General features: G+C 50.7%; 1 protein-coding gene across 3 annotated transcripts in view; it reads left to right on the plus strand.

Annotated features, from left to right (window-relative positions):
• IDS (iduronate 2-sulfatase) overlaps positions 1–25,204 on the plus strand; it is a 49,837-nt gene that overhangs the window by 19,573 nt on the left and 5,060 nt on the right. The window contains exons 1-8 of one of the 3 annotated variants that reach the window (XM_082716700.1): positions 8,017–8,276; positions 8,730–8,866; positions 9,516–9,693; positions 12,889–12,977; positions 14,521–14,721; positions 16,216–16,386; positions 20,245–20,371; positions 22,512–22,685. In XM_082716700.1, the coding sequence (XP_082572826.1) occupies positions 8,180–8,276; positions 8,730–8,866; positions 9,516–9,693; positions 12,889–12,977; positions 14,521–14,721; positions 16,216–16,386; positions 20,245–20,371; positions 22,512–22,685 (1,174 nt within the window). In that variant the 5' untranslated portion in view covers positions 8,017–8,179. Of the gene's footprint in view, positions 1–8,016; positions 8,277–8,729; positions 8,867–9,515; positions 9,694–12,888; positions 12,978–14,520; positions 14,722–16,215; positions 16,387–20,244; positions 20,372–22,511; positions 22,686–25,204 lie in introns of those variants that run through there. The other 2 variants (XM_082716699.1, XM_082716701.1) reach the window with 2 other exon arrangements.

Genomic DNA, 25,204 nt, shown 5'->3' on the forward strand with positions numbered 1-25,204 from the left:
AGTGTACTAATCTTAGTTGTAGAGATATTTTTTTCATAGATACTCAGTCATGTAATCACTAATCAGGTAAAATATTAGAACATTTCCAGCACCTGTATGGATGTCCTCATGCCCCACTCTTGGTCAGTGCGTTTCCCAAAGGCAACCCCTATTCTGACCTTATCACCATAGATCAATTTTGTTGTTCTAGAACTTCGTATATATGTAGTTGCATACTAGGTACTTCTTTTTTTTTTTAAATGTGTGGCTACTTTCAGTCCACGTATTTGTGGAATTCAACTATATGGTTCCATGTATAGATAGATTGTTCTGTTTTTATTGCTGCATCGTATTCCATTTTGTAATTTTAGCACAGTTGGTCTATCCAAATTATTGGACACCACTGGGGGACATTTGAGTTGCTTCCAGTTTGGGGCTACTATGAATAATGCTACTCTGAATTGTGTGTGTCTTTTTGTGGCCATAGGTACTCATGTGTTTTGGGCATATTCATTGGAGTAGCATTGCTGGTTCATAGGGCATGCACATGTTCAGCTCTGGGTTTAGTAAATACCGCCCCCACATTTTCCAGAGTGGTTGTATCTATTCACGCTGCTGCAAACAAGTAGGAGAGTTTGAAGTGCTCCGCATTCTTGTCAGCACTCAGTGGTGGTGTCCTTTCCTGGATTTCTGTTCTATGTTTTTGAAATTCCTCTCAACTTAATTTGTCAGTTCTTTTATCAAATTCTTAATTTTGTAATTATAGTTTTAATTTAAAAGGATCTTTCACGTTCTCTGATATTTCTTCCACAGCAATCTTTTAAAAAAATTTTCTTAGATTTATTTATTTGAGAGAGAGAGAGAGAGAGCACACAGAGGGAGGGGGTAGAAGCAGGCTCCCCACTGAGTGGAGAGGCTGATGCGGGATTCAATCCCAGGATGTTGGGATCATGACCTGGGCCAAATGAAGATGCTTAACCCACTGAGCCACCCAGGCACCCAGCAATCTGCTTTTGTTTTTTATATTCCCTATCTTCTCAAATATTTTTGAGGCTATTAATAAAAGTATTTTATAAAATATTTTATTTAAATTCAAGTTGGTTAACATACAGTGTATTATTAGTTTCAGGGTAGAGTTCAGTGATTCATTAGTTGCGTGTAACACCTGCTGCTCATTACATCACCCGCCCTCCTAAATGCTCTTCACCCAGTTACCCCATCCCCTCACCCACATCCCCTCCAGCAACCCTCAGTTTGTTCCCTAGAGTTAAGAGTCTCTTATGGTTTGCCTCCCTCTCTGTTTTTTATCTCATTGTATTTTCCTTCACTGTTTTGTTTCTTAAATTCCACATATTAATGAAATCATATGATATTTGACTTATTTCACTTAGCGTGATATACTCTAGTTCCATCCACATCATTGTAAATGGCAAGATTTCATTTTTTTGATGGCTGAGCAATATTCCATTGTATATCTATACAACATCTTCTTGATCCATTCATCTGTTGATGGACATCTAGGTTCTTTCCATAGTTTGGCTATTGTGGACATTGCTGCTGTAAACATTCGCATGCACGTGCCCCTTCGGATCACTACGTTTGTATCTTCAGGATAAATACCCAGTAGTGTGATTGCTGGGTCATAGGATAGTTCTGTTTTTACTTTTCGAAGGACCTCCATGCTGTTTTCCAGAGTGGCTGCACCAGCTTGCATTCCCACCAACAGTGAGAGAGTTCCCCTTTTTTTGGATCCTTGCCAACATCTCTTGTTTCCTGAGTTGTTAATTCTAGCCATTCTGACCATGTGAGGTGGTATCTCATTGTGGTTTTGACTTGTATTTCCCTGATAATGAGTGATGTTGAGCAATTTTTCATGTGTCTGTGGGCCATTTGTATATCTTCCCTGGAGAAATGTCTGTTCTTGTCTTCTGCCCATTTCTTGACTGGATTATTTCCTTTTTGGGTGTTGAGTTTGAGAAGTTCTTTATAGATTTTGGATACTGAGCCTGCCAGATGCCTGAATAAAAGGTATTTTTATTTGTCTTTTTAAAATTGTTCTTTTCTTTCCCTTAATCATCTCTTTCCTCTAGGGCCAGCTTTGCTATTTCTGTTTCTTGGTATTTCTCTGTCATCTTGTACATAATCGTTAAATATTTAGACTTCTTTTTGTCTGATTATGCTTATGAATGAGACTGGCTGGCAGCTCTGTGGCCATGGAACTCACTGATTTGCAGGCTTTGTTGTAAGATGAAGTGGCAGTAAGCCGACAGTTTTGTGGGGTGCCACTTCCCGACGGCACATGGGAGAAGAATGAGGCACAAAGGAGTCAACTGTAAGAGAAAGAAAGCAGGGGTCAACAGTAGAAAAGACTGTCACCCCAAACAACCCGTCCCTCTCATATTTATTGGAAAGTAGGTAACAAACAACAAAGAAGCCAAAGTAGGTTACACATTGACCATGAGTCTTATAGATAAGTAAGAAGAAAGGCAAAATATGTCTGGTGACATAGTCCATGACCTATAGTGAGCAAGCCCAAACAAAAAGGATTGTCTGACTGACTGCAGGTGCTCCCCGGGGAAGGGGAGATATCAAAAAATGAAGCAGGCGGCATTCCGCCCTGAGTGGGCCAGGCATTCCCAACTGTTCGGCTTCAAGGATGTGTATCATCCTCTCCCCAAAAGGCCTGTTGCTAGTACATGTTTTTCTTAAGGCTATCTTTAAGCATGCTTGGTAACTAGTATAATTTGTCATGGGCTATATTTTAAGTAATGCATTGTTCTGAAGGACAGTTACAGTGGGGACCCACCAAAATGTCATAATCTGGAGGGAGTGGTTTCTGGTGGTTTCAATACCCACTCCAGATTTCCTAGTCTTCCCCAGACACTTTATTACATTTATTCGGAGAAGAACCTTTTTTTTTTCCATTCTTGGGTTAAACACTGGCTTTTGGGTCTTCTGGGGGGAGGCTAACATCCACATAGGAACCTCCAATTAGGGGCACCTGGCTGGCTCAGTCAGTTAAGTGTCTGCCTTCTGCTCAGGTCATGATCCCAGGGTCCTGGGATCTAGCCCTGTGTCAGGCTCCCTGCTCAGTGGGGAGCTGCTTCTCCCTCTCCCTTTGTCCCCCAGCTCTCTCTTACTCTATTTCAAATAAAATCTTAAAAAAAAAAAAAAAAGAATCCTTCAATGAATCTCTCTGGTTTAAATCCCATTCCTTACTTTGGCCTCCGATACCTGCTCTCTGTGAGTTGAGGGACTGGCTAGGGTAAGTCTGCTCCCTCCTTAGCTGAATTCTCTTTGCAGGTGTTCTAGGCTGTGGCTTCATTTGTCTCCACTATGGCAGCTTCAAGAAATTTGGTGGAATTCTTAAGCCATGGCTAGGCTCCCTCCCATCTTTTCCCTTCTTTAAATTGAGATAAAATTCATTTAAGACAAAATTACCCATTTTAAAGTGAATAATTCAGTGGCATTCAGTGCAGTTACAATGTTGTATAATCAGGGCTTCTATCTAGTTCCAGAACATTTCCATCAGCCCCAAAGGAGACCCCATACATGTTCAGCAGTTGTTCTCCAGCCCCTTTTCCAACACCTGGCAAACATTAACTCGTGTTCTCTCTATAGATTTACGGACTCAGAATAGTGTATGTAAATGGAATTACACAATATGTGACCTTTCGTGTCTGGCTTCTTCCCATTAGCATGATGCCTTCCTGAGTCCTCCATACTGCAGCATGCCCTAGGGCTCCAGGGCTTCTTCATGGCCACATCATATTCCACTGTGTGGCTAGACCACTCTCCATTTATCTGGGGATGGACATTTTGGCCGGTTCTAGCTTTGGCTTTTGCGAATAGCGCCCTTACAAACATGCATGTACCCGGAAGTGTTGAAATACCCGTTTTCCAACTTTTTGGGTATGTATCTACGAGCAGAACTGCCGAGTCGTATGAGAATTCTACGTTTAACTTCTCGTGGAACTGCCAAACTGTTGCCACCACAGCTGAGTCATTTTACATTCCCACCAGCAATGTGTAAGGGTGCCGGTTTTTCTCCACACCCTCACCAGCCCTTGTTATTATGAAAGTTTTTGATAACAGTCATCCTAGCTGGTGTGAAATGCTACTTCTTTGTGCTTTTGATTTACATTTCCCTAAGAACTGATGAACTTGAGCATCTTTTCCCATTCTTTCTTGCTGTTGGGTTATGCTGTTTGGTGCCTTGTGATGATTTCAAAGGGAGGAAGGGGTGAGGTGAGCAGAGGGAGGTGCCAAGTAAACCCCCTCTGGTGAAGGCCTTCTTGCCCCAGTTGCTGAGAGGGCACCTCCTTCAGGGCTGTCCCCTCCCTTCAGGGCTTCCCACAGCCGCAGAGAGCCGACCAAGCTTGGACGCCTCCCAGGGTAGCTGCGTTCAGTGGCTTGTGAAGGGGGCGTATAACCATCAGGCCATATTGGCCTAACTTGAGACGACCCTGAAGGGCTGTTCTTGTTCTAGACTGGCCCGTGGGGTTAGCCAGGGCCCGTATCACAGCTCAACTGCCGCTTCTTCCCACTCTTGCTCCCTTCTCATCATTTTGACATGTATTCTCCCAAAAGCCCTCGCCTACAGACATCCTACCCAGTTGACTTTGTCTTAGAGGCAGCTTTCTGAGGAATGCAACCCACATAAGACAATAAACGCCTGTGTCTAGTTCACTAACTCGAACTGGAGGTGGAACCAATAATTATTATTATTTTTTTTACTATTCCAGAAACATATTTAATACTCATTTATCCATATTCTATGTAGAAAGACTGGGGCTATTTTCTTTGGATGCCCCTATTAAGTCTGATGTGGGCACTGAGCTACAAAAGTGGTGCCAACCTGGAGACGTGGGAGGCCTGATTTTATGATGGTCTCAGCTAAAAATTTTCATTTCTGGGGAAACCAGCCTACTCCCTTAAGAACTTCTCAGTGAGTTGAAGCTACTGTGTGAATGGCTTTGATATTTAGGAAGATGCTTCACATTTTGGTCTGTTGGGATATGTAAGTACTTGAGGAAAAAAATTTGCTTTTTTTTTTTTTCCTCAAATGGGACTTCGTAGCCAAGAGAGTGAGTCTTCAGCTTTTGCTTTCATGTCTTCTGCATCATATCTCCCTCTACTTTGGCATTTCCTCCTCCCAGCCTCTCAAGTTGCCCCGCAAGTTCAACCTCAGCTGTGTCTGTGGTCTCCTGGGCTTTGTTACATGGAAGAAATTCCCCTTTCCCTCAGTCTTTTCTTTGATTATGGCCATGGCTATATTAAGGACAGAGATGCCATCCTTTCTGCTCAGAATTGTGTAGCCATCACATACCCTGGCTTCATTCCCTTCTGGAGTTCAGAGTCCTCTGTTAAGCTCATGTGGTTGTTGGCCAAGTCTATTTCTTGGTGGTTCCAGGACCAAGTTCTCAGCTTCGTACTGGCTGTGGGCCGGAGGCCACCCTCAAGTCATAAAGGCCTTCCAAATCTCCCTGCCGTGTGGCCCTCTCGAGGGGAGGTTACAATATGGCTTTTCCAAGATCAGCAGGAGAAGTCTCTTGTGTGTGCTAGCAAGATGGACTCTACGTCCACCAAAATGTAGTCACAGATGTGACTGGTTCACCCGGGCTCACCTTCATCATATTCTGTTGGCTAGAAGCTCAGGTTCTACCCACACCCAAAGGGAGGGGATTATACAAGGGCGTGACTCCTTCTGGTGTGTCCACCACAGCTGTTCCCCCTTATTCAAGTCTAAACTCTTCCAGAAGGATGCAGATGAGCCTCCATCTCAAGTGCATCACACACCCCCATATCTGGCTCCTTATATCTGCGACTAGAGGCCCAGCTGTTCAACAGAACAGTCTCTCCAGCTGCGCCTTCCTGATGCACTCCAACACCTTGGCAGTATGTCAGAGGGGCTTAAGTTGGTGTTGGGGCACGTGAACCCCCAGCTGCTTCCTCTGTAGAAACTGTTCTTTCTGACAAGTCAGAAGTCCATCTGTGTGACAGTGAGTTGGTTGCGCCGCTGTCCTCCTCCCCACAGACTGTGTCTTCCTTGGGGTGGAGCATGGGGAGGAGACAAGGACTAGTCTGCCTCCTTATTCCTCATATATCCCTGCCCCACGCCCCCAGGGCCTGGATGTGGTTGGCTCTGGAAATGCTTCCCAACTTGAAAGGAGTCCACGAAAGAATAGACATTTTTGGAGGCAGGAACTGTGTGTGACTTGCTTCATTCCCTTCTTTGGTTAATCCTGGGGTTTATTGAATAATTTTTTTAATCAGTGGCTTTTTGATAAAGATAAGTATGCTATAACGAGGTCCTCAGTTCACAAGCTCGAGCACAGGAGACATCTGTTGCTATGAGAAAGTATTACAGATGCCAAGGAAAGAGGAAGTAAGAGAAAATTTCTAAACAGCCACTGGAGTCTTTGGGGACACCAGGCTCAGAGTGTCCAGAAATATGAGGGCCATACTTTTGAGAGGGAAAGGTTAAGACCCTGAGCGGCCACCAATACAGGGGAAGTGTCAGGATGAAGACAGACAGCTGAGGGGCCCTCTGAGGCGTGACAGCTTGGGTCCTTGGCTGGAGCCGGCCCACCCTGAGGGACTTGGCATGCTCCGGTCTGAGGAGTGCAGGCAGAAGCCGCAGCACAGCTCTGCAGGCTCCCGTGTGAACAGCCACGCAGGCTGGCGCGCCAGAGGAAACAGCAATGCAGTGAGGCAGCATCTGGGAGCAGGCTGCATGCGGTGACCAGGCTCTGGCTCCCTCCTGAGGAAGCAGGCCTCACCTGGAGACCCACCCTGCTCCTCCACTTCCTGGGTGTGTGTCCTCTGTTAAGTGATGGAGCCTCTTTGTGTTTTAATTTCTGGCTCTACATGGTGCTGCTGTGAGGAGAAAGTTAGCATGTCACCCAGAGGGTGAGTCAGAGGCTCCAGGAGAGAGGGACAGTGATGTCCTTCTTGACCTACAGTCCCAGGCAGACAGTGAATGATTCTTGCCTTGGAAGGCCTTAGGACTCTCACTCCTCCCGTCTCCGATGCCTTCCCGATCCATCTCCAGTTCTCTGCCACCAGACCAGTCTCTGTGCTGTCCCTAACACCGTCACACAGGCTCTCCACAATGGCTGCTCACTCTGCGGGAGCACCCTCTTGCAGTCATCCCTGTGGCTTGCTCCCTCACCTCCTTCAAGTTTCTGTTCAAATGTCACTTTCCTAGTGAGGCTTTGCCTGGCCACCCTACAGACAATGACAAGCAACTCCACCTTGCCTTATTTTTGTCCAGACCGGGCATGCCCACTGCCATTCTTTGTTTTTTGTTTTTGTTTTTGTTTTGCTTATTTATTGTATGCAATTTCCACCAGGGCAGGGGCTTAGAATACCTGAGCCACCAACAGGGCTTCGTATACATATCTGCGGTACTTAATAAGTACTTGTTGAACAAATGCGTAAAAAGGGGGATCCTTTTAGGGGCGCCTGGGTGACTCAGTCCTTAAATGTCTGCCCTTGGGTCAGGTCATGGTCCCCGGGTCGTGGGATGGAGCCCCATGGGATCCATCCCCGCATTAGGCTCCCTGCTCAGAGGGGAGCCTGCTTCTCCCTCTCCCATTCCCCCTGCTTGTGTTCCCTCTCTCGTTCTCTGTCTCTGTCAAATAAAGGAGTAAAATCTTTTTTTTTTAAAGGGGGGTCCTTTTAGATGGAGGAAGGGTTGCATTGGAGAACTGCAGCATTTGGGCTGGTCTGCGAGTGAGTGTGACTTTCACGGTGAAGGGAAGGGCTTCTAGGTGGAAGGCAAAACAGGAACAAAGGCAATGAGGCAGAAAACTGCTGGTTAAGGACAGTGGTTGCATCGCAAATCTTTAGAAACACCCGGAAAGATTCTCCAGGGAGCTCCCCAGCAAGGTAGCTGCCCGCAGCCAGGCGGTTCAGCATGCGGCGCCGGCTCCGCAGGACCCGCGCTCCAACCCCGGCCCCGCCCTCTGAGGCTGGGATCACGCGTAAGGGCCTCGGGAGCAGCCAGGCCCCGCCCCTCTTAGGGGCGGGGCGGGGACGAGGCACGCAGGCGCACTAGCTTCCGGGCCTCTGTGCCCCGGCCTGTGGGCCGGCCGCGGCCGCTTGGTGCAGAGGGCGTTGGCGACGCGGGGCCCGCGGCCGGCCCGTCCGCCGCAACCTGTCACCGTCGCCCCAGAGTGGCCTCGTCGGGGCAGAGATGCCGCCAGCCGGCTGGTGTCTGCTTTGGCTTGGCTTGGTCTTGGCCTCAGTCTGCACCTCCCTTGAGTCTGCGACGTCCAGCAACTCGACCACAGGTGCAGTCCTGGCCCTCGCTCAGATTGCGGGCTCCCTACCTCCTTTTCTGGCTGTATCCATCCTTACCTTCCCGTCTCTGTCCCATCCACTGTTCCTTCTGACATTCATCCTTCCTTTCCTCCCACCCACGATCCTTTCTTCCCCCCACCCCCATCCATTTTTCTTTTCTTCCCTAAATTCTTTCCTCCCCTCTGTCCTTCCCTCCCTCTCTCTCCCCCTCATCCGGGCTTGAGGCCATGCTCAGAGCCTAATTCTGCCACCCAGAATTGGGGTTTCTTCTGTGCACCCACTCCCAGCCTCCCAGCCCTAGTCTCCCCCTCCCTAGCTTGGTTGGCTGGGCTGTCCAGGGTGTAGGGACCAGCCTGGGGCCACTCAGTACTGGAGCAGCAACCATGGGTGGGGGTTCATTGTCAGTGCAGGCGATCGCACTGAGGTCCCTCCCTTCCATACAGCTCCTCTGAATGTCCTTCTGATCATCGTGGATGACCTGCGCCCTTCCCTGGGCTGTTACGGGGACAAGCTGGTAAGGTCCCCAAACATCGATCAACTGGCATCCCACAGCCTCCTCTTCCAGAATGCCTTCGCCCAGGTATGTCTGGGGACCTATAGGTGTGGTTGCGTTCTTTGTGCAGTGGGCTGGGGGATGAAGTCCTTTCAGCATATGGTTAGATGGCCCTGATGGTGCCTGGCAAATCCTTATTAGAGGGAAGCATAGTCTGGAAAATGGCAGTAGAGAAAACCTGGTTGTGTACTGGCAAGGAAGCTTGTGCCTCCAAGCTTGGGCAGAGGTTGTCCCTTGACCCTAAGATGCCTAAGGATGGCCCTGGCCAGCTTTCTTCCACAGAAGGATTTGCCTGGTGCTGAGGATGAAGAGGATGTTGCCGAATGCCCCTCTCAGGTCTGCTAACCGACCTTGGGCAAGCGCCATGCTCCTTGCCATGGTGACACTCATGGGGCTGCCTTTAAGCTTCTTGCCTCTGTGCACCTGTGAGACGCCATCACATAGGACCCAAACATCTGCTTGGTGGGTGGGGGGGCTGAGTCCTTTCCTGCCTCTTTGTGGGGATACTTACTCCTGGTGTGTGAACGAGACCCTTATGCCACTGGCTGGCTTTGATCTGCATGACTCAGCTGCCAGGCTGTTTTGCTAAGGACTCTTCAGGTTGCCTGGTTACCTTTTAGCATCCAGACTCTGTTTGCCTCTGAGGATATTTCCCTCTGCTTCTTCTCCCTGACAGCAAGCAGTGTGCGCCCCAAGCCGTGTGTCCTTCCTCACTGGGAGGAGACCAGACACCACCCGCCTGTATGACTTCAATTCCTACTGGAGGGTACATGCTGGAAACTTCTCTACCATCCCCCAGCACTTCAAGGAGAATGGCTACGTGACCATGTCGGTTGGAAAAGTCTTTCATCCTGGTACTGTTTGGTGTCCAAAATCTGGATTCCTCTGTGTTTTGTGCCCATGGGCTGGAATCCCCCTCTGGAGGTAGAGCTGGCTTTACAGAGGCCTGCTGGGGCTGAGGGGACACCTCCTTAGTCACTGGTGTCTTGGTAAAAAATCCTACTTCTCACTTTAGCTTCATGTTCTTACCAAAATGAAGAAGTGTAGTAGGCCACTGGTCACAGTGCCGTTTGGTTCCTTCGGCTTCTCAGGCAGAAGGAAGGATGCTGGCTGGGGAGGCAGCAGTGTTGGGTGTGAGTCTAGCTCTGCACCTGACTGATTCTCTGTGCCCCAGGAACCCCGTCAGTAAAGGGAGACCGGGGTGGTTTTGAGGATTTGCCAGTGAAGAGGCAGCACTTGGGCGGGGCTGCCCATCAGCTGTGAGTCAGATTAGCAAGAGCGGTGCAAGCTGACGCCCAAGGCCTGAATGGTGCTGGGGGGGGCCACCAGGCTGACTTGCAGCACGGCCTGATAAACTGGCTCTTTAATGCCAAAATGAGAATGCTGAAACACTTTAAAGACTTTAAAAGTTTTTTAAACTTTAAAAAAGACTTTAAAACTTTTTAAAATACTTATTTGAAGTAATGCATGATTATTTGACAAAAAGGGGGGGGTATAAACTGAAGGGTATGAATTGCTTGTAATTGCACCACACCAAAGGGGGTTGAAGTTTGATGATCCCTTATTCCAGGCATATTCTTTTTCCGATTTGAGATTTTCCTTTATATACAGTTTTATGCTGTGAATGTTTTTTTTTTTTTAAGATTTTATTTATTTGACAGAGAGAGGGAGCTCACAAGTAGGCAAAGAGGGCAGGCAGAGAAGAGAGGGGGAAGCAGGTTCCCCGATGAGCAGAGAGCCCGATGCGGGGCTCGATCCCAGGACCCTGAGATCATGACCTGAGCCGAAGGCAGAGGCTTAGCCCACTGAGCCACCCAGGTGCCCCTGTGTTGTGAATGTTTTAAACAAACTTTTTCCCCTTTGGCTGCCCTTCATACAATCATTTTTTATTTTATTTTATTTTTTAAAACTAATTTATTTATTTGACAGAGATCACAAGGAGGCAGAGAGGCAGGCAGAGAGAGAGAGAGAGAGGGAGAGAGAGGAGGAAGCAGGCTCTCCACTCAGCAGAGAGCCTGATTGGGGACTCAATCCCAGGACCCTGAGATCATGACCTGAGCTGAAGGCAGAGGCTTAACCCACTGAGCCACCCAGGTGCCCCTTGGCATATCATTTTTAACAACAGCACAGTCATCTCACATACAAGCCACTGTACTTGAGTGTCATGTTGATTTCAGGTCTCCATTGTCACACGTACTGCTGGAATGAATGCCTCTGCACAGGGAACCGGTGGGCAGTGACCCCAGGGATCCAGGCTCCCGAGTTCCAGTCCCAGCTCTGCCACGTCGTAGTTGTGCACTTGACCTTGAGCAGATTGTTCTTCCTCTCCGCTTCAGATTAGTTCTCTGGCAAATGAGTCATAGCTGCTTGGATTACTCCCAGGGTAGCGTCCTAGTTCCGGTGGTTCAGGGGTGTGAGAATGGGTTGAAAGCCCACTTCATATGATGGTTGTGCTTATTGCTAAGGGCGATGACTTGAACATTTTCAGTAGCTTTCCTTTTGCTCGCTGGTGACACAGGCAGGCTCAGCAGCCTTCCAGAACCCAGCTGGCCGGTCCCGGTTGAGGATAACACTTGGCTGGGCTAAGTAAGGCCAGATTTTGGAAAGAGAATCGGTCAGGAATCCTGTCATGTCACCAAAAGCCCACCGTCCGAACTTTCCGCAGTTGGCGCTTACATCCTGGACAGCCCCTGCCTGAGCACAGCAGGAGGGGAGAGACAAGTTCGGGAGAAGAGGAAGTAGGGCCGAGGGAAGGCCATGTTTCAGGAAGGGAGGCTAAGGAAGGCCCGAGTGGCGTTGATTCGTAGGTTGTGAAGTCAGGCTGTCAGCCGTGTGTCTTGGCCAGAGAACGAGCGCGTTGCCTGTAGTCCTTGTGGAAACGTGTTTTTCGTCTGGGAGGTCTCTGTTCTCATGGCCTTGTCTGTGAGGCAGGGACCCATTCGAGGAAAGCGGCAGCCCCCGTCCACCCACTGCCAATTCCCTGCCAGTTCCGGTGCTGGCCGCTCGCGCAGTCCCCTCCTCAGCAGCAGGCGGGGTGGGTTTTTATCATTTTTATCATCATCCTCATTTCCCGAGGAGGAACTCGAGGCTTGCAGAAGTCAAGTAGCTTGCCCAAGGTTACGTGGGTAATAAGGGGCAGTGCTGAGATTTGAACCTGGGTCTGTGGGCCTCCTGTGCTCTTTCCACTATACTTGCTGTGTTGGTCAGCCCGCCGCCCACTGCCCCCTTCCCTCTGGTCTCGCTTTGCCTGGTGCTCCCTGGTGGAGTCCCAACGGTCACTGTGCTGGTGATGCTCTTTCCCCTGTGGTTCTACCGACACTGCGCTCCCTGCTCCTCCTGTCTCACCCCGCGAGGCGGCCCTTCCCCTCCGCTCCCACACAAGCCTCACTGCGTCTTCATGGGCCTCACTGCCCATGCTACCTCGGCCCACCACCTCTGTGGCTTCCGCACTCACACAGCACTTCTGTTCTCTAGACAGATGGCCATCCTTCTGTAGCTCACCGCTCTTTTCTCCTCCCGAATAGACGACAGACTGCTGAGCTTGGCAGTGGGTTTCTGCTTCATGAATGAGCACTGAACCTGGGGTCCTAAGGCCTGGATTTGAGTCCCAGCTCACTCACCATTCCGTGGTTGGTGTCAGTCAAGGCACTGGCCTTCTCTGAGCCTCCCCTTCTGCACCTGGCCGTCGGTGGTGCTGCGTCTGTTCTGGGGGAGAGGCTCCATCCTGTGAGGGCTCTGTGGGGCCGCAGCGTTGGAGCCCGCTGGCTGAGCCTGCCCTTCTGGGTTTCTTCCGTACAGCTTTGCATGAATCGCCAGGGCTCAAGGGACCAGGAGGTCACATGCTCAGGACTCAACTAGAAACCTAGAGAGTTGGCTTTCGTGGGGACTTCTCATCATCTGCCTGAGCTCTTGATTTTATAGATGAGGAAATAAGTCCCCAAGAAAGGGGTGATACTTCTGTAGTTGCTCACAGAGTTTAAATTTGGGGCGGGGAAGGCATTGAAGGACGCTTCAGTTTTATTTAATGACTTTCTTTTCTCCCCCTTCAGGAATATCTTCCAATTACAGTGATGATTCCCCATTTAGTTGGTCTGTTCCACCTTATCATCCCTCCTCTGAAAAGTATGAAAACACCAAGGTAAGGATGTGAAAAGGGCACTGTTCTGTAGAGGAACTGTTGTTTCCTGTCTGGGAGGATTCAGGTTAACTGCTGCGTATACGCCACTTCTTTCAAGCTGGTTTTATAGTGAAGTTTGTAGTTTTTGTCTGTGAACATGACTTGGCAGAGACAGATGTTGGGATCTTTTTTTCTAAAAAAGATTTATTTATCTGATAGAGAGAGAGTACAAGCAGGAGGAGCCACAGGTAGAGGGAGAGGGAGAAGCAGGCTCCCTGATGTGGGGCTCGATCCCAGGACCCCAGGATCATGACCTGAGCCGAAGGCAGGCGCTTAACTGACTGAGCTACTCAGGATCCCCAGAACTTCATTGCTTTCTTTTTTTTAATACCTTTGTTTTTTTTAAATTTCCTTTCAGCATAACAGTATTCTTTGTTTTTTGCACCACACCCAGTGCTCCATGCAATCCGTGCCCTCTCTAATGCCCACCACCTGGTTCCCCCAACCTCCCACCCCCCGCCCCTTCAAAACCCTCAGATTGTTTTTCAGAGTCCATAGTCCATTGCTTTCTTTTTATAGATTTTATTAAGTAATCTCTACATCCAGCGTGTGGCTCTAACCCACAGCCTTGGGATCCAGAGTTGCATGTTCTGCCGACCAAGCCAGCCAGGTGTTGCAAAGCCCTGTTACTTTTTATAGTGAAATGGTATTCCGTTGTATGGGTAGAATGCATTTTTTTTTTTATCCATTCATGAGTTGTCAGACACTTGGGTTATTTCCACTCTGTGGCTACTATTGACGGTACTGCTGTAAACATTCGTGGACGTGTTTTTATGTGGCCTAGGTTTTCTGTTCTCTTGGGTAGAATTGCTAGGTCAAGTATTTGTGTAGATTTAGGTTTTCATTTTTCTTGCTGTCCCCTCAGGTGTGGAATTGCTGGGTTACATAATGACGCCCTGCTTAACTGCTTGAGGAACCATCAGAGTGTTTTCCACAGCGCCCCATTTCACACCCCCAGTGGCCCTGTGTGAGGGAGGGGTCCAGGCTCTTGCCATCCTCACCAACACTTGTCATTGTCCAGTTCTAAAAATTCTAGCCATCGTGGCATGTGTGGGACAGTATCTCATTGTGGTTTTGCTTGGTATATCTGTGATGAATAATGACACAAAGCATCTTCACATGTGCTTGTTGGCCATTTATCTATCTTGTCTGGAGAGAGATCTATTCAAGTCCTTTGCCCATTTTTAAATTGGCTTTATTTAAAATTATTGAGCCAGAGACAGATTTGTTTTGATCATTAGTTTCCATGGGTTTCCTTTAATTAATTGTGACCTGGAGACAGAAGATTAACAGCAAGAAGCTAAGCGCTGGTGGGTTTCTGGCCTCTGCCTAGGAAAGAGGAGATGCTTCTCTGTCTTAGCTCTCCATCGTGCATGCCTGGCCAGCACTCGGGAGGTGGGCTTCGAGGGCTGCTGCTGTGAATGCGAAATCCATTGTGTATGCCCCTTCGTGACTTCCCTTCTTGGCATTTAAAGAGCTGACTTGCACTGTTTTGTCTTGAAAGACATGCAGGGGGCCAGATGGAGAACTCCATGCCAACCTGCTTTGCCCCGTGGACGTGGCGGATGTGCCAGAGGGCACCTTGCCTGACAAGCAGAGCACCGAGCAAGCGATACGCTTGTTGGAAAAGATGAAAACATCGGCCCGCCCTTTCTTCCTGGCTGTTGGGTATCATAAGCCGCACATCCCCTTCAGATACCCCAAGGTGAAGAGCTGCCCGAGGGCTGACCCCACACCTCTGTGACAGCTCTGTCATTTGTTACAGGAGGGGTTGGTTTAGTGGGGGCATGTCCTGCCATCCCTGGTCACCGGGGCTGCCTGATGGCACCACTGTACTTAGTGGCATGAAGATGGGATCAGAGGTTGAGGCTAAAAAGTAGACTTAAGGCACGTAAGAATCCTGTTGGAAATGCTTGGCTTCCTCCCTCCCCAATGAAAGGTTTTATTCTTTTCCTTGAACTCGGGAGCACATATTGGGTTGGATGGGAATATCAACGTAGAGAAGTCAGCCAGAGCTGGCCACCAATGGCTGCAGTTAAGGGACAGTCCTTGGGGCACAGTTCCAGGGAAGGGCATCTCAGACCCTTCCCACACAGGGCACTGCATTGCTCGGTGCAACTCTGAATGCTGTGCTCTCCTGTCCATCATTTAGAATGTATGGTCCCTTCTTTTTAAAAATCTTTTTCAGATTCTCCCTGTTGTGTCTTCCCTGGGCCTGAGCAGCCCACTCTTTTCAATTTTTAAAGGATGTCCTTCATTCGTGGTGGGAGTAGGGAGCCGAAGGCGTGCTCTTTGATGCTTTGATAGATTTGCGCAGGGCCAATCTCGCCTTCCTAGCTGGATCTGTTCCCCTTTGATGGAGGGAGACTCATTTCTGCCTCTCATGCAGACAGGAGCTCCCCTAGTGGGCCGAACTCCTCTCCGTAGCAAGGCCTGCTTGCAAGGTTGGCCTTTGGCTGACTTCTGGGAATGTGGATCCTGGAAGAGTTCGCACCACTCCCCACGCGAGGAGTGGCTCTCTGTGCCTGCACTGTTTACGAATGGCCCTACTCTTCTGCATGGAGTCTCTGGCGTCGATCTGTGCCGGCAGAGGGGGCCTGGGCGGGCAGCTCCAGTAAATAACCCGTGTGCTGAGGCTCTAATGAGCTTCCATGGCAACAGCCTCTCACGCATGTTGCCACACCACTCATCACCGGGAGAATTAAGCGCATCCTGTGTGACTTCACCGGCAGAGGATTCTGGAAGCTTGTGCCTGGTTTTCCCTGGACTTTGCCCATGTGGCTTTGCCCTTTGCTGATTGTGTGTGGTAGCTGCAGGTAGGACTGTGTCAAGTTCTGTGAGCACTCTCGGGGAGTTGCCAAAGCTGAGGGGGTTTTGGGAATTGAACACACCCCATCCACCCCTTTCCAGCTGGATGGGAGGGAGGCAGTGGGGGTATTGATTTGTATGAAAAAAGAGAGGTGTGGCTGCTCGGTTTATAGGACACAAGTGGCATGATTTCATTACCATTGGCGTCTTGTGAAGTGACCTTAGGCCTGACCTTCAGGTAGGGGGAAGTACCTGGGGAGTGTCAGTGAGCTACCATGTAAACGCATCCCCGGCTTGGAGAAAAGGCAATAGAGAGACTGGGAGAGTCCCAGCTTTGTGCCTTTGCCGGAAGAATGACAACCTGGTGTCTTTGTGCGCTATTCCCCCCAAGGAGTTTCAGAAGCTGTATCCCTTGGAGAACATCACCCTGGCTCCTGATCCCCAGGTCCCTGCTGGCCTCCCTCCTGTGGCCTACAACCCCTGGATGGACATCAGGCAGCGGGAGGATGTCCAGGCCTTGAACCTCAGTGTGCCCTATGGCCCAATTCCTGTGGATTTTCAGGTACCAAGGGCATATTTAGGGGAATTGCTGGGTACTTAATGGCATGGCATCATTGTGACACCACTTTGCTCAGTAGACACCGCCCCACCCGTGGTGTCTTACTGAGACTCTTCTCTGTGCCAGGTGTCTCATGAGGCTCTGGGGCTGGGGGTGGTCTGGAGGAATTTAGGGTTTGGGAAGTGCTGGGTGGATATCGTCGCCCAGGCCATGTCTCTTGCAAAGCAGGGGAGCATCTGGAGGTTTGGTGATTGGCTGGGTGTGAGCCCTGGGAGAAGGAGGAGGCTGGGACACCCCGTCACTAAATCATGGGAGATGCTCTTTAATCCACGTGACTGTTCATCAGCTGTAGAGTGGTGGGCGGCTCCCCTGCAGCCCAGAATGTTCAGTTGCACGGCCCCTCTGGGGGAAAGCCTACGCAGGCACCCATCCCGTTCGAGGGGTGGTGCGGGGAGTAGGGCTTTGACACAGAGGGGGCAGGGGCACCGAAGTGGCCAGTGCTATCTGGATGTTGCAGTTGGAGTAGCCGCAGAGTTCAACTCCTCAGCGGACTCGTTAGTCACCCTCTCCCTGGAGTGCGGAAAACACGCCGACCAGCACTCTTTCTGGAATATTCCACATGCAGCTCTGCCCTTCGGTCACTGTGTGAAGACTCCATAGGCAGCCTGCAGTGAAAGGTAGAGGGCAGTGGTCTCAGAGGGTGCTTCCTGGACCCCCTGCATCGTAATCCCCATGAGGGCTTGTCGGAAGTGCAGACTTAGGGGACTGGGAGCTGGAAGTGAGGCCTGAGGACTGGCATTTGCAAGGGCGGCCCAGCAGTTCTGCTGGCGCGCAGAAGCCTGTGAGCACTGCCATAGGGTATGGTTCACCAGATGAAACATCCAGGCGTCTCTTGCCACTCAGAGCTGTTTGGATAGTGAGGGCTTAGGGGCTAGGGACTGTGCGCCCCTCGTGTCCGTGGGCCTCCTTAGGTTCGCCTGGCGGTGGTGAGACTTGGCAAAGGAGCGGATTCCTCCTGTGGCTCCATCCCTGACTTCCCATTACGGGGTTTCTGAGAGCAGGCTTGTCTGAGTGGCATCTCCGAGGCTGCACCCGGAGGCCTTGTTAGTGACGGTCACTTCAAATGTCCCTTTCAAATGGACTGTGTCCCAGGAAGGGTGCTCCATGTTTTCTGTGTGCCCTCTCCTCCAGTCCCCATGGAGGCTGAGTGAGGTTTGTGACCATCAGGTCGTCCAGGTGGGGAGACAGCAGGGAGGTGTGATAACTTGCCCCAGAGCATGCGGATGCGGCCTTGGGGAGTCTGAATTCCCTCCCGGACACATGGAATGCCAGGGCCTTGTGCTTTGTCTTACCGGCTCAGAACAGCCTGGGTTCGAATTCCCGTTCTCCCCCACACCAGCCGCACAGCCCCCGGGAAGGTCCCTTGAGCTCTCTGAGCCTGTTTCCTTATCTGTGAAACAGAAATGAGGTGGTGACAGATTTCCAGCAGGGAGCTCAGCGAACGTGCAAAAGCGTCCAGGACAGATGCCTTCCTCCCTGCCACGCCCCTGCCCACTGCTGCTATCGCTGCCCAGAGGACCTCCCTGGTGTGCTCGTGCCCTGCTCCCTGCCCCACATGCACCTGGAGCTTGGGCCCTGCCCATGGCTGTTTCTGCCCAGGCCGCATCTCCCCGCACTCTTGAGCCTCTCGGTTCTGCCCGCACTCCGGCTCTGCTCCACAGGAGCCAGTGACCTCAGGGCCCAACCTCGGGCCTCCCAGGCTGGCTCCTCCCTGGTTGCAGTCACCACCCTGACCACAGTCTCTTCTCACAGCTGCCTCACGCCACATGCTCGTTCCCCACCTGCCTCCTGGGGATCATGGTCGGGGACTTCCCTCCCCCGGGTCTCGGTCCCCTCCGGGCCTCACTCCTGCGCAAGTGGCATTCTGTTCTCACCAGCCCCCTGCTGCACTTGTGCCCCGATGACAGGATGGTCCGGCCACCATGCCGCTCTCAAGCCCTGAGTCCGTGTGGTGCTGAGGTGGACACACACGGGCCCAGCCTCCAGCCCTGACGGCCCATCCGCGAGGGCTTTCCGCTCAGGACTTTCGGCCCGTTCGGCTGCTCTGAACTCTGCACTCTGAGCCGCTCACCTCCTGTCCTTTATGCCCCTCTTCTCCATCTTTCAGCAGATGATGACACTGTGCCCTCACCTGCCCTTCAGGGCAGAAGGAGTGAAATGTGGCCTTAGCATCCGCCCGTTCTTCATTCGCTTCTGCCCAGCCTCCTGCCTCCCCAGCCCACTCAGTGCTCTCACCGAGGTCAGCACTGACCCCCGTGGCAAATGAAATTCCTCCTTGTGGGTCCTACCTTCCCAGAGTCCCTGCCGCTTTCTCAGTGTTGGCCGGCGCCACTCCTCCTGGACATGTCTTCCGCCTGGACCCCCTCCGCCCCCCTCCACACAGCAGACCCCTCTTTCTGTGTCTGCTGCTTAGGAGCCTCTGTCCAGTGGGTCAGCCCCAGGGCCTCCACTGGAAGCTTTCTTCCCCTTCTCCCCTCCTGTCCCAGTCTGGCTCCTGATTTCAGACACGTCTGTCCACTTGCCCCTGAGGGTCATTGCCGCACCAGTGCCCATGGAGACCTCTGCCTCACTGGCTCCTGGGGCCGTGCCGCCACCGCTGCTGCTGCTCCTCTTCTCCTTGTGCTCTCCCAGCCGCTGAATGGTGCCGCCAGCCGAACCAGAAACCTGAAGTCCGCCCGGGAGTCCTTATCTCCTTCCCGGCCGGCTCTCCCCGCGCCCCTGCCCCCCGCCCCCCGCACTTGGGCTGGTTGTCCCCGCCTTCCTCCCAGGTCCGTGTTGCCCTCTGGCTCCATCTGCAAGTCTTTCATGACCACCCGAGTGGGTCTGGGTTCGATTTGTTCATGCAACGAGCGTCCGTGGAGCTGCTCCCGTGTGCCCAGCGTGGATTTAGTGCTGTTCATCTCAGGCCCACGGCAGGTGCTCTGGGCTGCGGTCAGACTCACTCACGTGCAGCCCAGGCTGCAACATCTTGCCTTGAATCACCTCAGAGCCTCCCTTGGCCTCCAGCCTGGGTCCCTCCCTGGCTCTTCTCCTGCCTGCTGGGAGGTCATTAGACATGAGCCTCACATGACCGCCACCGTCTTTGAGGACAAGCAGTTGCTGTCCTGCTGGGTTAAAAAGTAGTTAAAGGAAAGTGGATGTTGTTATGGGCTCAGTTGTGTTCCTCAGAAACTGGAAGTCCTGACCGTCTGCACCTCAGAATGGGGCCTCGTGTGAAACTAGGGTCATTGCAGATTCATTAGTTACGGTGAGGTCATACTGGAGTCATAGGATGGGTGTCCCTCTAAGAAGAGGAGAGAGTCACATGCGGGACGAAAGCCATGTGGGGACAGAGGCAGAGATTGGGGTGATTCGGCCACATCCCAGAGCATTTCTCTTGTTCTGAGCCCCCTGGTTTCTGGTCCTTAAGGAAGGAGTACAGCTTCATGGGGTCCTTGGCGCCCCCCCCAGCAGAGTTTGGAATGATGGGGGATGTGTTTCAGTTTACATGGTCATCTCCTGGGACCCATAAGAACAGGTGAAGGAGACACAAAGGGACAGTAAGTGGCGCATCTGTCTGCTGTGACCTGTGCCCTACAGTGAAATCTGATTTGCTTAAAAAAGAATCCTCCTTTTGGATCTGCCACGGATCCCGGATTTCACCAGGAGCATGGGGGCCCAGCGACTCAGATGGTGGGGAAATGTGCTTTACGTTTCAGCGGAGAGTCACGGGCGTCAGTGGAGGCGCACTCAGGTGACACCGCTCTGTGCGTGCTACTGCGGTTCAAGTCACACTCACTCTCCTCCTCCTTTACCGTGCAGCGGAAAATCCGTCAGAGCTACTTTGCCTCCGTTTCATATTTGGATACACAGGTTGGCCACCTTCTGAGTGCTTTGGATGATCTTCAGCTGGCCAATAGCACCATCATCGCATTTGTCTCCGATCACGGTAAGCATTTTCCTGTGCCCTGGGGAGTCGATCAGGGCAGCTGGACTTCTCTGGGAAATGTGCTTTTCTAGATTGCCTTAAACAGAAGCGTGTTCTCTTTCAGGAATCAGCAGTACCCCAAGTCTGGGGTCTTGGGGTGCTTTTATGCTCTTATGATGGCCTGTTTTCTGATGGCCTGGGACCTTTCTCCATAGAGGCCCAAGGACCATGTTGGATGCTTGGGTGGGGACCTCGTAGCAACCTTTTTTATCCTTGATGAACGCAGCACAAACCCTCAATTTGTGTGGGGAGCCCTTTTAAGCCATGCTTCCAATCTAGAGGCTTGGAGGGCATTTAATTTTTCTTAGGAGGAACCAGAACAGTCCTGGCATGGCCCAGCAAGGCCCTCAGACCTGACTTCACTCCTCCACCCCCAGTCCCAGTGTTCTCTCTGTCAAGAGCCTGGTGCTGGCAAGGCTTTCTCTCTTTTCAGGCAGTTTCCCACTTTTTCCAAAAATGGAAACAATTTACTTAAGATTCTTCTTAATTTGAAAATTTTTAACATGTCCAAGAATAGAGAATAAACAACAACCTCCAGTCCTCATCATCCTGCTCCCCAGTTACCCACTCCCAGGGGTCTTGTTTTTCTCATCCCCCCCCAAGCTCTTTTGAAGCAAATCCCGGGTTGTTCAGGTTTCTGAATAGTATCTCTAAAAAATTCAGCTCTTTTAAAGTATAACCATACTACCATTATCATACTCAGGGGACAACAGTTCTTGAGGATCGTCAACTGTGCAGTGGGATGGGATCAACCTAGAGTCATTGTAAAAAGGAAAAGGCATAGAGCATATAATATAGGGCGAGAGCACCCTGCTCTCTTATCCCACCTGCGCGGAGCGAGCTTGTGCTGGCAGACCTGGGGGCTGTCTTTTAGCCTTTGGTTGTGGATATACACATGGCTGTGGTGCATGTCCGTGTGAGTGTGTATGGAATATGTAGTCACGGAACAAGGCGGGATTGATTGTGCTTATCAGCCCTTTGGTCCCCTCGTTTGCTGGTTGCACTTAATGTCATAGACAGTCCTCCGTGTGATTTCTCACGGGCCTACCTTAAGCCTTGTCAAGACCCACATTACTTTGTTATGTACATAAGTGTCATAATGTTTCGCTGTCTCCCTAATGGTTCGCCATCCACTTCTGGCCTCTCTTGTCAGTGCTCAGTTTCCTCCAGTGTGGACAGAGGCCGCTGCGCCTGTGAAGGAGGCAAGGCCACTCAGAAGCTCTCTTTGCATGGAGGAGCTGCATTGATTCCAAATGGCCCTTCTCGAACGGCCCTCCTGAGACTCCCTGCCCCCTCACCACAGAAGCCTCTCCAGTCCATACATGGCGGCTTTATGTGGCTTTGGTTATTTTGTAACATGAAATACTCAGCGTGCAATCTCTTTTTTTTTTTTAAATATCAAAAAGGGCACTCAGATAGAACATTAGACGTTTCCAGGGGGAGCATTCAAGCTGTCTTGCGCAAGGAGAGTTTTCAGTCCAGGTAAAGAGGGTTGTATTTTTCATGAAGGTTAAGGGCCTGGAATCAAGTTCTATTTTTTTTTTTTTTTTTGGTCTGTGGTCTATTTTTTAAAATGGAACAAGTTATCCTTGCCTTATAAAATGGGAGTGAGTGCAGTAGCGTCACTGCTCATGGTTTGGGGGCACGCACCCTTGGGTGGAAAACAGCCCCGGTGGGACTTGTGTCCAGAGAAGGCAGGACAGGACAGTAGCCCTGCCCTGGCCCCCACCCTGTCAGGAGAAGCCCCTCTCGGGAGGGGAGGCCTGGCCTGTGTGTGGGCTGGGGGGTAGGGGCTGGGCCATGGGAGCCCGAGCTGGCCGCAAACGTCAGTTGCTTTTAAAGAAGATAGTTTTGTTTTGGGAATTTAGTATGGGTTTTTTTTCCCCCTTTTAGAGGTTTCCTCATTCAAGAAAGATGTCTAACTTCAAAGAAAGCAGTATTTAGAGAAATCACCTTTTTTGTGATAATCACAGAGGAATTCCTTCTCTGTGATGAACTTTGCTTCCTCTGGTTTCTACAACAGGGAATGAAATGGCATTGAAAATGAACGAGCAGTGATGTCATTATTTGTCTTCTGTTATTTTGTGCTTTTATGAACCAGGGTGGGCTCTCGGTGAACACGGAGAGTGGGCCAAATACAGCAATTTTGACGTCGCCACTCGCGTGCCCTTGATGTTCTATGTTCCTGGGAGGACAGCTCCGCTTCTGGAGGCAGGCGAGAAGCTTTTCCCTTACATCGACCCTTTCGATTCCATCGTGGAGTTGATGGAGCCAGGTATAAAGCATGCTGAAGTGATATTGCTTGATAGGAGACTCCCTGATGCACAGCCAGGGGCTTCCTCGGTCCATCTTCCTGTCCAGGGTTGGCACTCCTGAGTACCTATGGGTCTGGGCCTAGAGGAGCCTGGAAGAGGGAGGGACAAAGGAGTAGGTGGCATCCCCAGGATGAGGAGGACTGTCGTGCCAGAGACCACCGTGTGCTCCGAAGCTCAGAGGAAGGGGTTGGCCGACGGCTGAGCAGCTCAGTGAAAGGCGAGTTTGCTTTGACTTCGATGTGCCCGTCCATCCCAGCCTTGAAGGCGACCCTGATGCCTTTCTTCTCTAGGCGGAAACCCCCAGGCCTGCAGTTCCTTCACAGTAGTGGTGGTAGACCCACAGTTATCCTGGTCTCTGCCTTCCCCAAAGCGCCAGCTTGAGAAAGCATTTCCAGAAATGCCCCTGCAATGAGATACCCCTTGCGGCTGCATGGGTGACCTGTGTGGGTTCTTTGTTCTCTCCTGAGGTGATCTGCTTAGCACAGAGACAAGTTGTGTATGAGTTAGAGTACTTTTTCTATGAACTCTGTGAAACTAGGTTGCCCGCTTTTTGGGCTTCTGCATTTAATCCATCTAAATCCATTTAACATCTAAATCATGCCCTTTATGTCAATTTCTGTTGATATTTTTTCTTTTTTTTGGTTCTGGCCCATCATTCTGGTCTTTATGGATCTTTCCAGATTTGCTTTACATGGCCCAGTTTTATTTTCTCTACATTTGAGTTTTGTGTGCTTCATGCTCTGTCTTCTTTCAAGTCATCTATAAAAAGCTCGAACCATAGGCATGATTATAGGCCTCTGCTTGCTTGGAGGAATCTGACAGGTTGAGATGGTTTTTTGAAAGTTTTCTGGGGACATGTTCAGCAAGTCATAAATTCATGTAGCTGTACTGTTCCTAGTGTATTTCCCAGTTTTATCTCTAGCCTCTGTCTCTTCCCTGAACTTTGGACTGGGACTTCCAGCAACCTGTTTCACTTGGCCAGTCGAGCGTGGGCATGCCCCAGGCTGAGCCTTTCTTTTCGATCCTCTTTGCCCTCTCAGGGAATGGCTGTGCTCACTGTGGACGCCTCCCGGCCTCTGCCTGTCTCCCTCCCGGCCGGCCCCTGCCCCTGCCTGTCTCCCATCCTCCATATGTGAAACGTAGTCTGTCTGCAAGCCTCTCGCTCTCCATTCACTCTGGCTATACTGCTTCTCGCCACCTCACGCTGCCACCGTGGGTCATACCACCCCGTGTCCTGCTGGATTCCTGCAACAGCTTCCCGAAGTCTTCCTACTTGTGCCCTTGGTCCCCCAGAGTTCTTCCTCCTCACAGTAGCCAAAGTGATCCTGTTAAAACTTGAGTAAGGTGGTGTCAGAGCCCTGCTCTGGAGCCTTCTATGCTCCTGTCTCTGAGTGAAAGCCCTTATAGTGGCTGACAAGGCCTGACGTGATCTGGGCCTCCATTTCTCCTCGACCTCATCTTTTTACTAGCATTCCAGGTAACTGTGTGGGGCAGCAGCCCACAGTCTGGATTTGTCTCATCGCTTCCTCATGACTAGATTCAGGGTAAACATTTTAGACACGTGCACTACACGTGAGCTCACGTGCTCCCAGTGTGTCACAGTGAGGGAACTTCACGGTGGCCTTCGCCATTGTCACTGGTGCCAGATTTGATCACCTGATGAAGGTGGTCAGGTCAACCAAGTCTTGCCATTGTAGAAAGTATCTTTTTAAGCTTCTTTACCTTTTTTTTTTCTTTTTATTTTACTTATCAGATGTGTCAGAAATAAAATTGGGCCGTGTAAAGCAAACTCTTAAAGATCCAAGAAGGCCAGAGTGTTGGCTCAAAGCCCATGATTTTAACGGTGATAGAAAGCGTAGGATTAAGACTTTAAAGATGGATCAACCACAGTGAGGTGTCATTTCATTCCCATTCACAAAATAAATAGGAATCTACAGCACTGGCATGGTGTGGAGAAAGGGGAGCCCTCCCGTTGCTGGTGGGGAGGTAAAATGGTGCAGCCACTATGGAAAGTGGCTTCATGGGTCCCCACAAAGTTACATGTAGGGTTACGGTGTGACTCCGCAATTCCACTACTAGGTAGATATCCCATAGAATTAGATATAGGTATTCAAGCAAAAACTTGTACATGAATGTTCAGTAGCCACAAGGTGGAAGCAACCAGCATCTGTTGCTGGGTGAGTGGAGAAGCCACATGTAGTCTCTCTGTGTAGTGGTGTGTTACTCAACCTTAAGAAAGGCAGGGCATTCTGACATGTGCTACAGCGTGGGGGAACCTTGAGGACATTGTGCTCAGAGAAGGAAGCAGTCCTACAGGGACAAAGACCGTGTGATTGCCCTTACAAGAGATCCTGCAAGGAGCCCCCAAAAGTAGGATAGCGGTTGCCAGGGGCGGGGGGCAGGGAGGAGGCGATGGGAAGGGAGTGTTCACTGAGGACAGATCACAGGTGAAGAAGATGAGAAGCATTCTGGACACGGC

The sequence above is a fragment of the Mustela nivalis genome, assembly GCF_964662115.1.
Source record: "Mustela nivalis genome assembly, chromosome: X".
In the NCBI taxonomy this organism is placed as follows: Eukaryota; Metazoa; Chordata; class Mammalia; order Carnivora; family Mustelidae; genus Mustela; species Mustela nivalis.